The sequence below is a fragment of the Bolinopsis microptera genome, chromosome 4 (genome assembly GCF_026151205.1).
Source record: "Bolinopsis microptera isolate Bmic1 chromosome 4, MBARI_Bmic_1.0, whole genome shotgun sequence".
In the NCBI taxonomy this organism is placed as follows: Eukaryota; Metazoa; Ctenophora; class Tentaculata; order Lobata; family Bolinopsidae; genus Bolinopsis; species Bolinopsis microptera.
In genome coordinates, this window is record NC_087075.1 from 3,033,356 (window position 1) to 3,045,200 (window position 11,845).

An 11,845-nucleotide genomic window follows, 5' to 3' on the forward strand; every position below is an offset into this window, starting at 1 on the left:
GAAATAAAAAGACCGCGGTGCATAGGGAGGGCACGCCTGTGCCTGGTAAGCTAGCAGTAAGATAACTAGTCGACTTACCTATTCGCGCACCTGCATTTGCAACCTGTGCGCGGCAGGCAGCGTTGAGACCCACAGCGTGGGTTTTGGGGCAACAAGCGCCATAACACGAACAAAAAGAAACGAATTATTTTAACTACAATTGACAATATCAAAGAAAGATGTTGTACATCCAGCACCATACTGAAGTAATCAAGTAACTGTAATAATACAAAATGATGACTAAGTCATGGGGGTTTAATCATAAATGAACCCTCATCGGCTAAATAAACCCACATCGGCTCAGCGTGTACAGAAACTATAGTCACTTTTCCCGTTTTAGCTTCATGCTATTTTATAAGTTATCTTCTCATACTTGATGAGTAGTGAAATTTAGTGTCTAAGCATTAAGAACAAAGAACAAAGAACAAAGAAGCAGTTTAAAATATCTTCGACTGCTGGAATAAACAACTATCCAATCATATGACAAGGTTGAAGGTATAATTCGTGATATATCGTCAGAAGATTTTATAAATTGGTACTTTTTATGTATTGTAATTTAATAGCTGAAGTATATGAGCAAACGGTAGGACTAAAAGTTAAACATTTAATATCCCTAACAATCTAAATAAATCCGCTTAAATCTGATTTGCCATTATCAAAGTAACAGTTCACACTCACAGTTCATTTAAGCAATATTAATAATAATTTAAGAGTTAAAAATATCAATACTTTGTAATATAATAAAATGATATTTCCTAGAGCCGGATCAGTATTTTACTTTTCAAGAAGCTTGCAGTTATTTACGGCCAACATAAACATGGAACAATGATTTCTGGGCCCATAAGATTAATATAGGCCTTTCTCTTTCCAAAATGTTCTTAAATGCCTAAGCACGACTAGTTAATCATTTTGGCAAAGTCAATAAAGACAGGATAAAATACTGAGTTAAATTGGTAACTCCAGTTATAAAATAGAGCCAACATATAATGCCACCGTAAAACTGTTAAAAATAAGTTTAGAAAACACTAAATAAGTCTCTCATGTATGAGAATAAATCGTCCAGGAAGGTTTGTTATCTACCCCAACTCAGTTTGAAGTGTTCCGTATATATAATCAAAGTTAAACTTCGTCGAAGGTTCATGAACACTGGAATTGGTGACATCAGGTGTTATTATGATGACGTCACGTGACATTTTGATGACGTCACAACTCTTATAACCAAGGATACCATGCTGGGTCCAGTCTGCACAGATTCTCGGGGGTTGTTGTCAAACTTATAATGGAGGGTAACTTGCTTTCTGCTTTGTCAAAGTTCGCTGCCGTCTGTAGGCGTGACATTATCTGGTTTACTGCCGACTGGGGACGAGAGGGTCAATCTCAAACACAAGGAAAGTTTTATTTGATTTTTAAGTTATTTTTGCTGATCACAGTTAAACAATTTAGTTTTATTTTGAATTCAAAGGATATTACACTCCAATCCGTTTAATTTTACCTGAATATCTTCAATCATACTGATGACTCGCGGTTCTGTCATATCTTTGATACTAGCTTGTACTTCGTCTTTCAATATGGCGGCCAGTATCGCCTCCGTGCCTGAAAAGTACGAGCACTTACAAAACGTAACATTTCTATTCAAATACACAAATAATCCTTATGTTTGAAGGAAGAAATTGTCATAGCTCAAAAGTCAAAGGTTAACATTTCAATTTCACGAGAAAAAAGACTTATTACTACTACTATTATTATTATTCCGTTATTACTCCGTTACTATTATTATGATCAGGAGATTAGGACAATTATTCTGAAAACTGGTAGACAAGACTACTAACCTAGTTTAGGGTCGATAAGACACCTTGCGGCAGCTATCATGGAGAATACCATCGGACCCGAGAGAGATATTGGACCCATCAGTGTAATCATGTTCGGTGTCAGACGGAACGGAATATGCTGCTCGTGTACAAACTCTCCTGAGGTAATGAAGTCACGTGAGCTGAGGGAGTGCGACATTACTTGAAAGACATTTTATCTGTTCAGAATACCCCTTCTATTGTTGCAGTCTCCTTCACTTACCGGTTTCCTTGCTGATAGGGATATGATAATGTACAGTGGACAAGGTGCCAGTCTCACTCACTTACCAGTTTCCTTGCTGATGGGGATATGATAATGTACAGTGGACAAGGTGCCAGTCTCACTCACTTACCGGTTTCCTTGCTGATAGGGATATGATAATGTACAGTGGACAAGGTGCCAGTCTCACTCACTTACCAGTTTCCTTGCTGATGGGGATATGATAATGTACAGTGGACAAGGTGCCAGTCTCACTCACTTACCGGTTTCCTTGCTGATAGGGATATGATAATGTACAGTGGACAAGGTGCCAGTCTCACTCACTTACCAGTTTCCTTGCTGATGGGGATATGATAATGTACAGTGGACAAGGTGCCAGTCTCACTCACTTACCAGTTTCCTTGCTGATAGGGATATGATAATGTACAGTGGACCAGGTGCCAGTCTCACTCACTTACCGGTTTCCTTGCTGATGGGGATATGATAATGTACAGTGGACAAGGTGCCAGTCTCCTGTGTTATGTAGATGTGTTCAGGTTTGAGACTGCTGAGGAATAGAGCGAACTGGACCAGACAGTCGAGGGCTGTTTGTCGGGTTATCTGGTGCCGGAAACTCCAGAACATTACCGGGTCTGGGTACGTCTTCTTAGCCCAATCTGGGAGATGTCAACTAATTAGTTAATTAGGTCAACTAATTGGTTAATTAGGTATACTAATTAGTAAATTAGATCAACTTATTAGTTAATTAGATCAACTAATTAGTTAATTAGGGCAACTAATTGGTTAATTTATTAATAGGTTAATTGTGTAATGAGCGAATAAGTTTGATGATTCTATTTAGGTCCAATCTCCAGTGAGAGGATAAGATTTGGTGAGAGGATAAGTGCCATGATATCATGTGAGAGTGTGTGACGTCACGTGAGAGTGTGTGACGTCACGTGAGAGTGTGTGACGTCACGTGAGAGTTTGTGACGTCACGTGAGATTAGCTTACCTAGGAGTACAGTGGGAGGAAGAATGTTTGTCTGTATAAAGTGGTATATTTTGTTCAGAGCAATACGGTTTAGCACTGATCCCTCGTTCTGCATTCGACCTGAAATAATTAACCAACTAGTTAATTAGCTAATTGGGTTACTAGACAATGAGTTTGTTGGTTCTGCATCCAATCTTGCGGAGGACAGCACGTTACGCAGATTTGCAAAGTTACCTAACAGTTTACAATACGAGCAATCAATAATATCTTTCCAATTAACCAGTTATCTCTCGATTAACCAATTAGACCCTAAATTACCGAGCTGTTCGTAATAGTAAGCAATAGGGGCGTCTACCTCCATTTCTGGGGACCTGTTCTTGCAATACCACCTGCATTATATGATTGGTGTTTTAAATAAATAATAAACATTAAACAGTCATAAAATATACACTGATTGATCATTTAAATTTTAAGTTTTATTTATAATTCAGAGCATATATTACTTCTTTACTTGTAGTGATATATATTAACCTGTATATTTCCAGAACCGATATGTTGCTGGTGTTGTCCTCTATAAGCCTGGACCCGGGCGCTGAAGCTACTACTTTAGGCACACTCCTGAGATTAATCAGTTAATTAATTAATTAATCAATTATTTAGAATTTCGATCAATTTATACTGGAGGTATAAATTGATCGAAATCAACCCTTAGTTTTATACTCACCATTGTAAATTCCTGCGACAGGACTCTTTTCTCTGGAGTAGGGACTTGTTGAACATTCTTAACAGTTGTAAGAACCTGAAATATAAAGACAAGTTGTAAGAAACTGAAATATAAAGACAAGTTGTAAGAACCTGAAATATAAAGACAAGTTGTAAGAACCTGAAATATAAAGATAAATCAATTGGTTGTACTCAGTTTGGAACTGAGATTTATAAGTAAACTTGTAACAAGACAATACAATATTCATATAAAAGCTGCACAACCATTAAGTCTAAGTTCTAAGTGATAAGGAGTAAAGTAATTTTACAAATTTCTAACCTCTCTTCAGATCTGGCCAGTTTGACGTGAGATGAGGTGTTAACCATCAGATAAGGGTATACTTTACCGTTACTCCCACTGTTAACACAATATATGGGTTAATAAAGAGTTTGAAATGGTTTAACACAACATCTAACGTTAAGCCACAAAATGTGCACTCTTTTCGAACGACCGGATATATATATATACCGGTATTATTTAATGTGGGGCGATCGCGAATTAAGATATCACACGAACTAAAAATAAACAAATTTCTAAATCAGTTCACACAATTTAAGAAAAATTCCATTAGTTAAAATGTATATTCATATACCGAATAAAGAGGCGCCTAGCAGTGAGGCTGTGTTTTCTGATCGTCTCAATCTTAGGTAGGAATCTAGCTATTTTCACATAGTGAGCTTTTGGGTTCAGGAACTCTCCGATAAGGTAGACCTCTGAGGAGTGTTTAACATAGTTAAGATAAGGTAGCCCTCTGAGGAGTGTTTAACATAGTTAAGATAAGGTAGACCTCTGAGAAGTGTTTAACATGGTTAAGATAAGGTAGACCTCTGAGGAGTGTTTAACATAGTTAAGATAAGGTAGACCTCTGAGGAGTGTTTAAAATAGTTAAGATAAGGTAGACCTTATCGTGAGAAGAGATATCTATATTAGAGATATCTATATTCTATGGCGAAATTAAATTTAATTAAAATTAAACGAAAGTGAAACTAAAGTGAAACTAAAGTGAAACTAAAGTGAAACTAAAGTGAAACTAAAGTGAAACCAAAGTGAAACTAAAGTGAAACTAACCAGCGCTGGAACTACAGAATTTAGACAAGTAGGAGCAGCGTTCCTCCATATAGTTCTTACTATTGTTGCTCTGCGTCTTATCCAACATCTTAACCCAGCATTTCAGTGTCTTTAATACCTGCCTCCCGACTAACCCTTACCATATCTTTGCCCATCTATTATATATAATAAAAATTATCATCTCCGCACGGTTCACTTTAAACAATTCTTACCACACACAGTTCTCCCCCTGAGTTTCGTCCTGACCAAGTCACAAGTTGTAACACAACCTGCTCCTTCGAACTGATCGTGTTATCAGGACATTCTTCACAGGTGTTAATGGTCGCTGTTCTTGATCTTCCCATCTGGACATGGCTCTGCAGAATTAGGAAATCGTTAAGCAACAATTTTTGAACTACCTTAATTTATAGAGTTATTGTGAGGAAGAATTTTTATTCTATCAAGCACAGATAATTCAAATTTAAAAACATAAGAATATAATTAAATCAATGCTTTAAAGTTATCTTAACCACAGGCTGTTTTGTCATAGTTTGGGAGACAATCCGCGTCACATTGTCTACAGCTAGACATATCATCATTCCGATATGACCATTCTCCACACGCTTCCTGGAATATAAGTTAATACCAGGCTAAATTGTAGTTAAGATAAGAAAATCGTTATAAGATAATTATATATTCCACGGTTATTTTTGATAGAAATATTACCACTCGCAGACTCTTATGGGTTCTTGAATTATTCGTACCACAAATTTGCCATCTGATTCTAACGCCCAATATACCAATTCAAAATTGATATCATCATTAGTGTTAACGCTAAAAATTCGCCTCATCAACAAACAATCGAAGCCCATTGCCACTATGCACATACTGTTTTAAAGAACTCAGCAAAATAATCTTAAACCAACACATTTTGAGTTTGTTTGGTAAAGTCTAACCTTTATTGGAGATGTACAAGAAATTTATGATAAGACATCAGTATTTCAATTGAAAATTGTATTCAACACTATAGTCGCTGAAAAAGGCTTGATCCCATGAAGTTCTACTACAAACAATGCCAATATTTTTACTCAATTCTGTGTTAGAGCAATTTTTCAATAAATACGCTAATCGCCAATAAGAATATAAACTCTGCCTCAGTGTTCAAATAATGTGATTTAATCTCATTCTGAAAACAGTAATTGATAAAATTATGACCCGATCTATTAAAGTGTAAAAATAACAAACGTGCTAACTAACCTATTTCCCAGATCCCTATAATAATGTGTTATATAATGTTAAATCACAGAACTTGAAAATTTAGACAGAAAACACACGTAATTCACAGCTTACTAGAGAATCCAGCCAGGTGTTAAATTTAAAATTATATTTTACTTTTTTAAAAACCAATGCTTGTTGTTATTAGTCACCTTGTTGTGGTCTGTCTTTATCAGATGCTGTTCCGGAGGACCATAACTTATCTTTTGACCACTCTATTTTCCCAGAACGAGCCCAAGAACACTGCTACTACAACGTTATTGAGAGAATCAGTTTGTTGAGCACCTCCACCACGTTACAGATACCACTACCTGACACCTTCAGTTCATTTTAGAGAGATACGCCACACAGTGTCAGTAGCAGAGGGTGGATTAACAGGTATGTTAGTGTAGAATAAGTCGCACCAGGTGAGGTAGTAATTTGGAGTAGAGTGTGTTAACCAGAGGTAGAATATGCTCCTACTTCCTCTCCCTCAGCAGAGTCGAAGAGCACTTCGACCTCATGTAACTGCCCCGCTCACTAATAGTTTAATTTCTTCAAAAGGTGGTCGACTCTAATCCCACTCTATTTCCCCCACATCTAGATTCAAGTCTGATAACCAACCTGTTTAATTGTATGTTTAACTCTTGACTACTGAGCAACGAATTATTTTAACATGAATTTAAGGAGGTGTACTAGCAAAAAAAGTGTACAGGAAATGGTTAAGCAATGACTGCCAATATTTAATCTCATAATTAAGGGCCCGACCATACTATGCCTGTTGTACACCATTACAGTTATTCCACCATGACTGTTGTCGTAGTGCCGAACAAAGTAATGCCACCAGGCACGACAGTCATGTAACCATAGGCACGTAGAGTTGATTGTAGAGGGCTAGCCAAAGAACTGACAACTTCGTCGGGCCGTCTTATTCAAATGCCTAGCCTACTACCAATCCGATCCTGACTTGCAGGCACAGCAGATACAATGTACTCGAGCCAACTGGCGTGGATAACGTGACGAGGGTCACGCTTACCTTAACCAGGTCAAGTATTTATACGAGAGAATGGACATTGGCGGTACAGAGTGGCAAAGAAAGTACAGACAGATCCGGTCTGAAAAAAAAAAATTAAACCTACTGACACGGAACACAAGAAGGTTCCAAAAGATTTTAATGAAGTTTTTAGGGTTAAATTTTTAGGTTTCATTCGGGTGACCAATTTTTTTATTTCCAAAATTTTCCCCCGTGACAGAGCCCACTTTTGCCCACTTATTTAACATCCCTTTCCTTGTTGCAAATATCTTCACTTGTAAAACATCGTAAGACTGTAAGAGGTAAGAAATTAATAGATTTAGAAAGTGATTATCATATCGAGCGAAAAACTTTTATCATAAAAATGTTATGACAGACACTCAGATAATTGGGTAATTACTTATTATAATAGCTAAATAACAAAAAAAAAAATCATAAAAATGTTTATTGTCATCAAATGAGCGAAGTTTTTGAAACACAGGGAAATGTAGTTTTTAGAAAAACGAAAATTGGTTCACGACTTCACATTGACATTTTTTTGAGACTAAAGAAAATTTCAATTTTTTTCTCCAAAAGTTTTTTCGAAGCTCTAATGAAAGCATTTACATCATGATTGGTGACCGAACTGCATTCGACCTAATTGGTCCCCACTGGGAATCGAACCCAGGCGTTCTGTGGGGAAGCAAATGAATAAAAACCACTAAACCACCCGGCCGACGTGACCAGCACCATTGCTCACATTTTAACTTTTTTATCCCGATTGTCATAGTATGTTTAAGGTCGAGGCATCCAATCATGACAAATGGCAAAGTGTTTAAGAGCAGTTTCATGTCTCGTAATATTATTGCATAATGTAGACCAAAATACTCAATAGATGTTATAGTTACTCTTGGTCGTTCCCCTCAGCATTCTCCCTAACAGCAAGCAAACAACTAACGGGATTATCACGCTACATAGTTACTTGATCCCAATGTCCTTTTTTTTATCAATAAACAATCAAATTGTTACCAAATACATCATTTTATTTTAAACGAAAATTCGCCGAATGACCTTACATGACTTGACAAGTGACCGAGTGTAAACAAAATAAGGGACAACCGAAACACCAGTTGACCAGTAAACTGACATAGCAATTACATCGTGCCCTAAAAGCACCCATAAGAGAAGGCGATGCTGCAACCAAGTGCAAGCTGAGGTATATTCCAATGAACAAATAAGTTACAGGCCTAAAATATAAATATAAAAAATAACAATGTACCATAAATCATAATTATAAAACACAAACAAATACAGCTTTGAGTTCATACAAATTATAATTGTATTGCTATCAGGAAAACACACAAATGCTAATGGATAACCTCGAAAACAATAACCCTCAGAAACTGGAATTGTGCACAGTTTTTTTAACGTAGGATTATGTTGAAATTAGATAACACGCGCCAAATATTGTTGAAAAATGAATTTGTAACCGATCTACTGTTATTATGTAGATTTGCGTTCTTCGCTGAAATGTTGTGACGACACTATATGATAAAGAAACATTAATAGTCAACATGTAAAAAGTTGTATTAACACCAAACCTCTTACAAACCAGCCTGTGGTAAGATAACTTTAAAGCTTATATTTAATATTAATGTTATGTTTTAAATTTGAATTTAACTGTGCTATAAATTGATAACAACTTTATGCCCACTGGGATCATGCTGTAAAAAAATGTAAAAATAGGCCACTACTGCGATGCTGGACTCCGAAGATAAGAGACGGACAGGTTTTGTAACTCGTTATTGTGAACCTAGGCTTTTTAATTAATACGAGGGTGAGATGCAGGTATCAGACGAAAAATTTGGACCCCCATTTGATTAACAATGGCGCCCAGTCCGAGTAAAGATCGGACCTAGATGGTTCTCCAGGTAAATTGGAGATTTGCTTTCGTTGGAAATGTGACTTACACAATATGATAAAATACAAACAGTAAAAGTCCTTGGTTATTTCAATCGCCCACGAGTCAATGAGGAAGTCGTCCAATAATCAACATAATAAAAAGTATGGAGATTGGACATAAAATGAGGAATATTTAAACAAGTATGTAGAATTGGGGACCACTATCTAGGCAGAACCTCAAATTTTCCCAAAATGATTGTAAAATCAGGAGGAAACACATGAAACAACTCAGTAAGACGACAAAATGTTGTTTGCTTGAACTACTCATACCCTGAGTCTTTTCTTCGTTCTTGTCAGGCTTAGGCATTAAAAACAAATGTCCACTAATCTAATAAAGCATGGATTAGTTATGAAATTGAGAAAAAAAACCGTTTGACCCACAAACCGTATGTACAATTGTATAGATACACCTATACCATAACGATAGCTTAGTGCCAATACACGTTGTCTAACCATTGTCCACATTAACGCCCTGTGTCCCTTCTTCCTACATAAAGATAATCCTACACCTCCTCAGGTGGCGAAGATCCTCGCTCTGATGGTTCGGAGAGATAGCACCCTACAGAACAAAAGCTCACACGCACACAAGGGAAAGATCTACGCCACCATCGTCCGATGTAGTGTGTAAACCACTCGATAGGCTTAACAATGTGTACGGTCTTTAGCTGTTCCAAGTTCAGTCAGCTTGCCAATCAGACTTAGCACTATGTTAGGTGGCAGTAAAGGTGCAGTAATGGTGCAGATAAGGTGCAGAAATTTGCCATGTAAGGTGCAGTATAGAAACATTTGTAAGAGCAGTATAGTAACCTTATGCATGTGAATCCTTAGAATGTTGTTCAAGTCCTTTGTTCTGCATTGTGGATATTCTGGCAGGGTAAGTCATAAATAATCCACTTGACGCTTTGAGGTACCGCAGTTCTGACTTAACCACAAGTACTGTGCTCAAGCTGGTAATTAAGTAAATATTCACTAAAGAGTATTGCTAAAACATTCCCATAGCTCCATTTTAATGAAAAATGCTGAATGCAGCAAGTACACAGTACGTATATGGAAAAAGTTAACCAACGAACAAATATTCTTATCTAGCCTGGTAAAAATAATATTCTAACTATCCAGGAAAACAATAAACTAGCTAAGTAAACACGTGTTATTGTAAAACAACTGAAATGTACTTATATTCTAGTGATTTTCTTATCTTCCCCCAACGCTTTGTGGAGAAGGAACATATCGTAATGATGCTATGACAACAGTGAGCATGTGGACGTTGATGATAACTTTAAAGCTTATATTTGATATTAAATGTTTTGGTTTTAAAATTTTAATAACTGATGCTATAGAAATAAGAACCACTTTATCCACTGGGATCATCCTTAAAAATGTAAAAGAATGCAATAGTTTCCGATCCGCGAGGCTAGACTCGAAGGATAGGTGAACGAACAGGTATTTTTGTTAACTCGTTATGTGAACCTAGTCTGTAGAATAATACGAGGGTGGAGATGCCGGTAGGCAGACGAAAAATGTGGACCCCCATTGTTTACCCATGGCGCCCACGTCCGAGTAAAGTCTCACCGTGTAGATCTTGCTTCATGGTGCTGCCCGGTACATCACTAGTGGCCGCGTGTTCCACTAGGTGTATCCAGGGTACTTCAGGAGCCCTAGCATAACTAAGTAGAGAATAGTAACGTTGGTGTCCTTGGCCCTTGCTCGGGTGTATAAAACTCATCTTACCTTGTAACCTGTTTATTTGTAACAGTGATTATGGAATACCTTAGGGAAGGTAAGATTTAGGCGTGTGAACTGTTTTGGTGTGATTAAAGTGTGAAGTGAAGGATAATGATTTGAAGTGAGAATAAGGTAACCATAACTGTGGATAATGATTTAGCCTTCACGTAATGAGAGAGAGAGAGAGCGAGATAGAGGCACAGCCTTAGACATTTGCAAGTGTTTACTGTCATAAATCAATGAGGCAGATTGAAGCCCAGGAAGCTTATTCCACTATGACTGTTAACAATGTTCATTGTTCATGCATAGTGCATAGTGCAAGTGGCATAACGGAGTATTTTAAATAATCGCCGTTTTTATTGTGAAGTCCGTGGTGAAAGTGACACCGTATTACATAACCAACGACGCTGATGAGTCGCTGAATGTGCATTGAATAGAATTCCTCCAAAAGTCCAGGATCTGCAGCTACGACGATTACAACTAACCACAACATCGTTTGCTCCGTTACATGGTCCCATTTCTCAGATAGCATCTTGCCCGCCACCTGGACCCCAACGAACAAGCTACGGAGAAGAAGAAGGGCACAGAGAGCCCGCCGATACTGAAACCCTAGACCCAGAGGCACCTTCATCCCTCGCAGATCTTCAACTGAAGAGGGACGAGAACTACTTCAGATCCCTTTCCGGTGAACCTATGCTTCAATACGACCAACAACCTGGACGATCGACGTGTCATCATCTCGGCAACAAAAAACAACCTGACCAGCCCCTAGAGCAAGCAGCAGCTGGTATATCGCCGCAACCTTCTCATCCACACCGCAGCTGTTTCTATCAGTTTAACTGACTGTCCACGCGGTAGATGGTGAACTCACGGAGGATTCCAACCTGTTGCTGTCCCTGGCGTCTACATTCTCCTGACCCACAAGGACCCTCACCATCTACATGGAAGCGTGCGGCGCCCTCAAAAACCTTGGTTCCTTTTCTCCAGACCGAATCATGTGACCTTTG

At 37.8% G+C, this 11,845-nt stretch overlaps 2 protein-coding genes across 2 annotated transcripts; both read right to left on the reverse strand.

The window, feature by feature from the left end:
• Positions 1–211: 211 nt before the first annotated feature.
• LOC134813906 (transformation/transcription domain-associated protein-like) lies at positions 212–2,764 on the reverse strand. The gene is made up of 4 exons (XM_063821837.1): positions 2,565–2,764; positions 1,869–2,006; positions 1,532–1,632; positions 212–1,395 (listed from the first exon to the last, which is right to left on the reverse strand). The coding sequence occupies exons 1-4, from the start codon at positions 2,728–2,730 to the stop codon at positions 1,252–1,254; spliced, it is 549 nt and encodes a 182-aa protein (XP_063677907.1). The 5' UTR covers positions 2,731–2,764; the 3' UTR covers positions 212–1,251.
• Positions 2,765–2,864: 100 nt separating this feature from the next.
• On the reverse strand, positions 2,865–5,001 carry LOC134814355 (transformation/transcription domain-associated protein-like). The gene is made up of 8 exons (XM_063822453.1): positions 4,910–5,001; positions 4,434–4,554; positions 4,121–4,198; positions 3,803–3,877; positions 3,610–3,696; positions 3,397–3,467; positions 3,100–3,198; positions 2,865–2,881 (listed from the first exon to the last, which is right to left on the reverse strand). The coding sequence occupies exons 1-8, from the start codon at positions 4,995–4,997 to the stop codon at positions 2,865–2,867; spliced, it is 636 nt and encodes a 211-aa protein (XP_063678523.1). The 5' UTR covers positions 4,998–5,001.
• Between the last annotated feature and the right edge of the window lie 6,844 nt (positions 5,002–11,845).

Bases quoted from the DNA above. Each gene is read 5' to 3' on its own strand.
- LOC134814355 (XM_063822453.1), bottom strand. From the start codon at position 4,997: ATGTTGGATAAGACGCAGAGCAACAATAGTAAGAACTATATGGAGGAA. The intron at 3,878-4,120 runs GTTAGAAATTTG...TTTATATTTCAG, and splicing joins CTGGCCAGATCTGAAGAGAG to GTTCTTACAACTGTTAAGAA. The intron at 3,199-3,396 runs GTAATTTAGGGT...TAATTATTTCAG, and splicing joins TTACTATTACGAACAGCTCG to GTCGAATGCAGAACGAGGGA.
- LOC134813906 (XM_063821837.1), bottom strand. From the start codon at position 2,730: ATGTTCTGGAGTTTCCGGCACCAGATAACCCGACAAACAGCCCTCGAC. The intron at 2,007-2,564 runs GTAAGTGAGTGA...TCATTACCTCAG, and splicing joins CCCCATCAGCAAGGAAACCG to GAGAGTTTGTACACGAGCAG. The intron at 1,396-1,531 runs GTAAAATTAAAC...TCTCGTCCCCAG, and splicing joins GTATGATTGAAGATATTCAG to TCGGCAGTAAACCAGATAAT.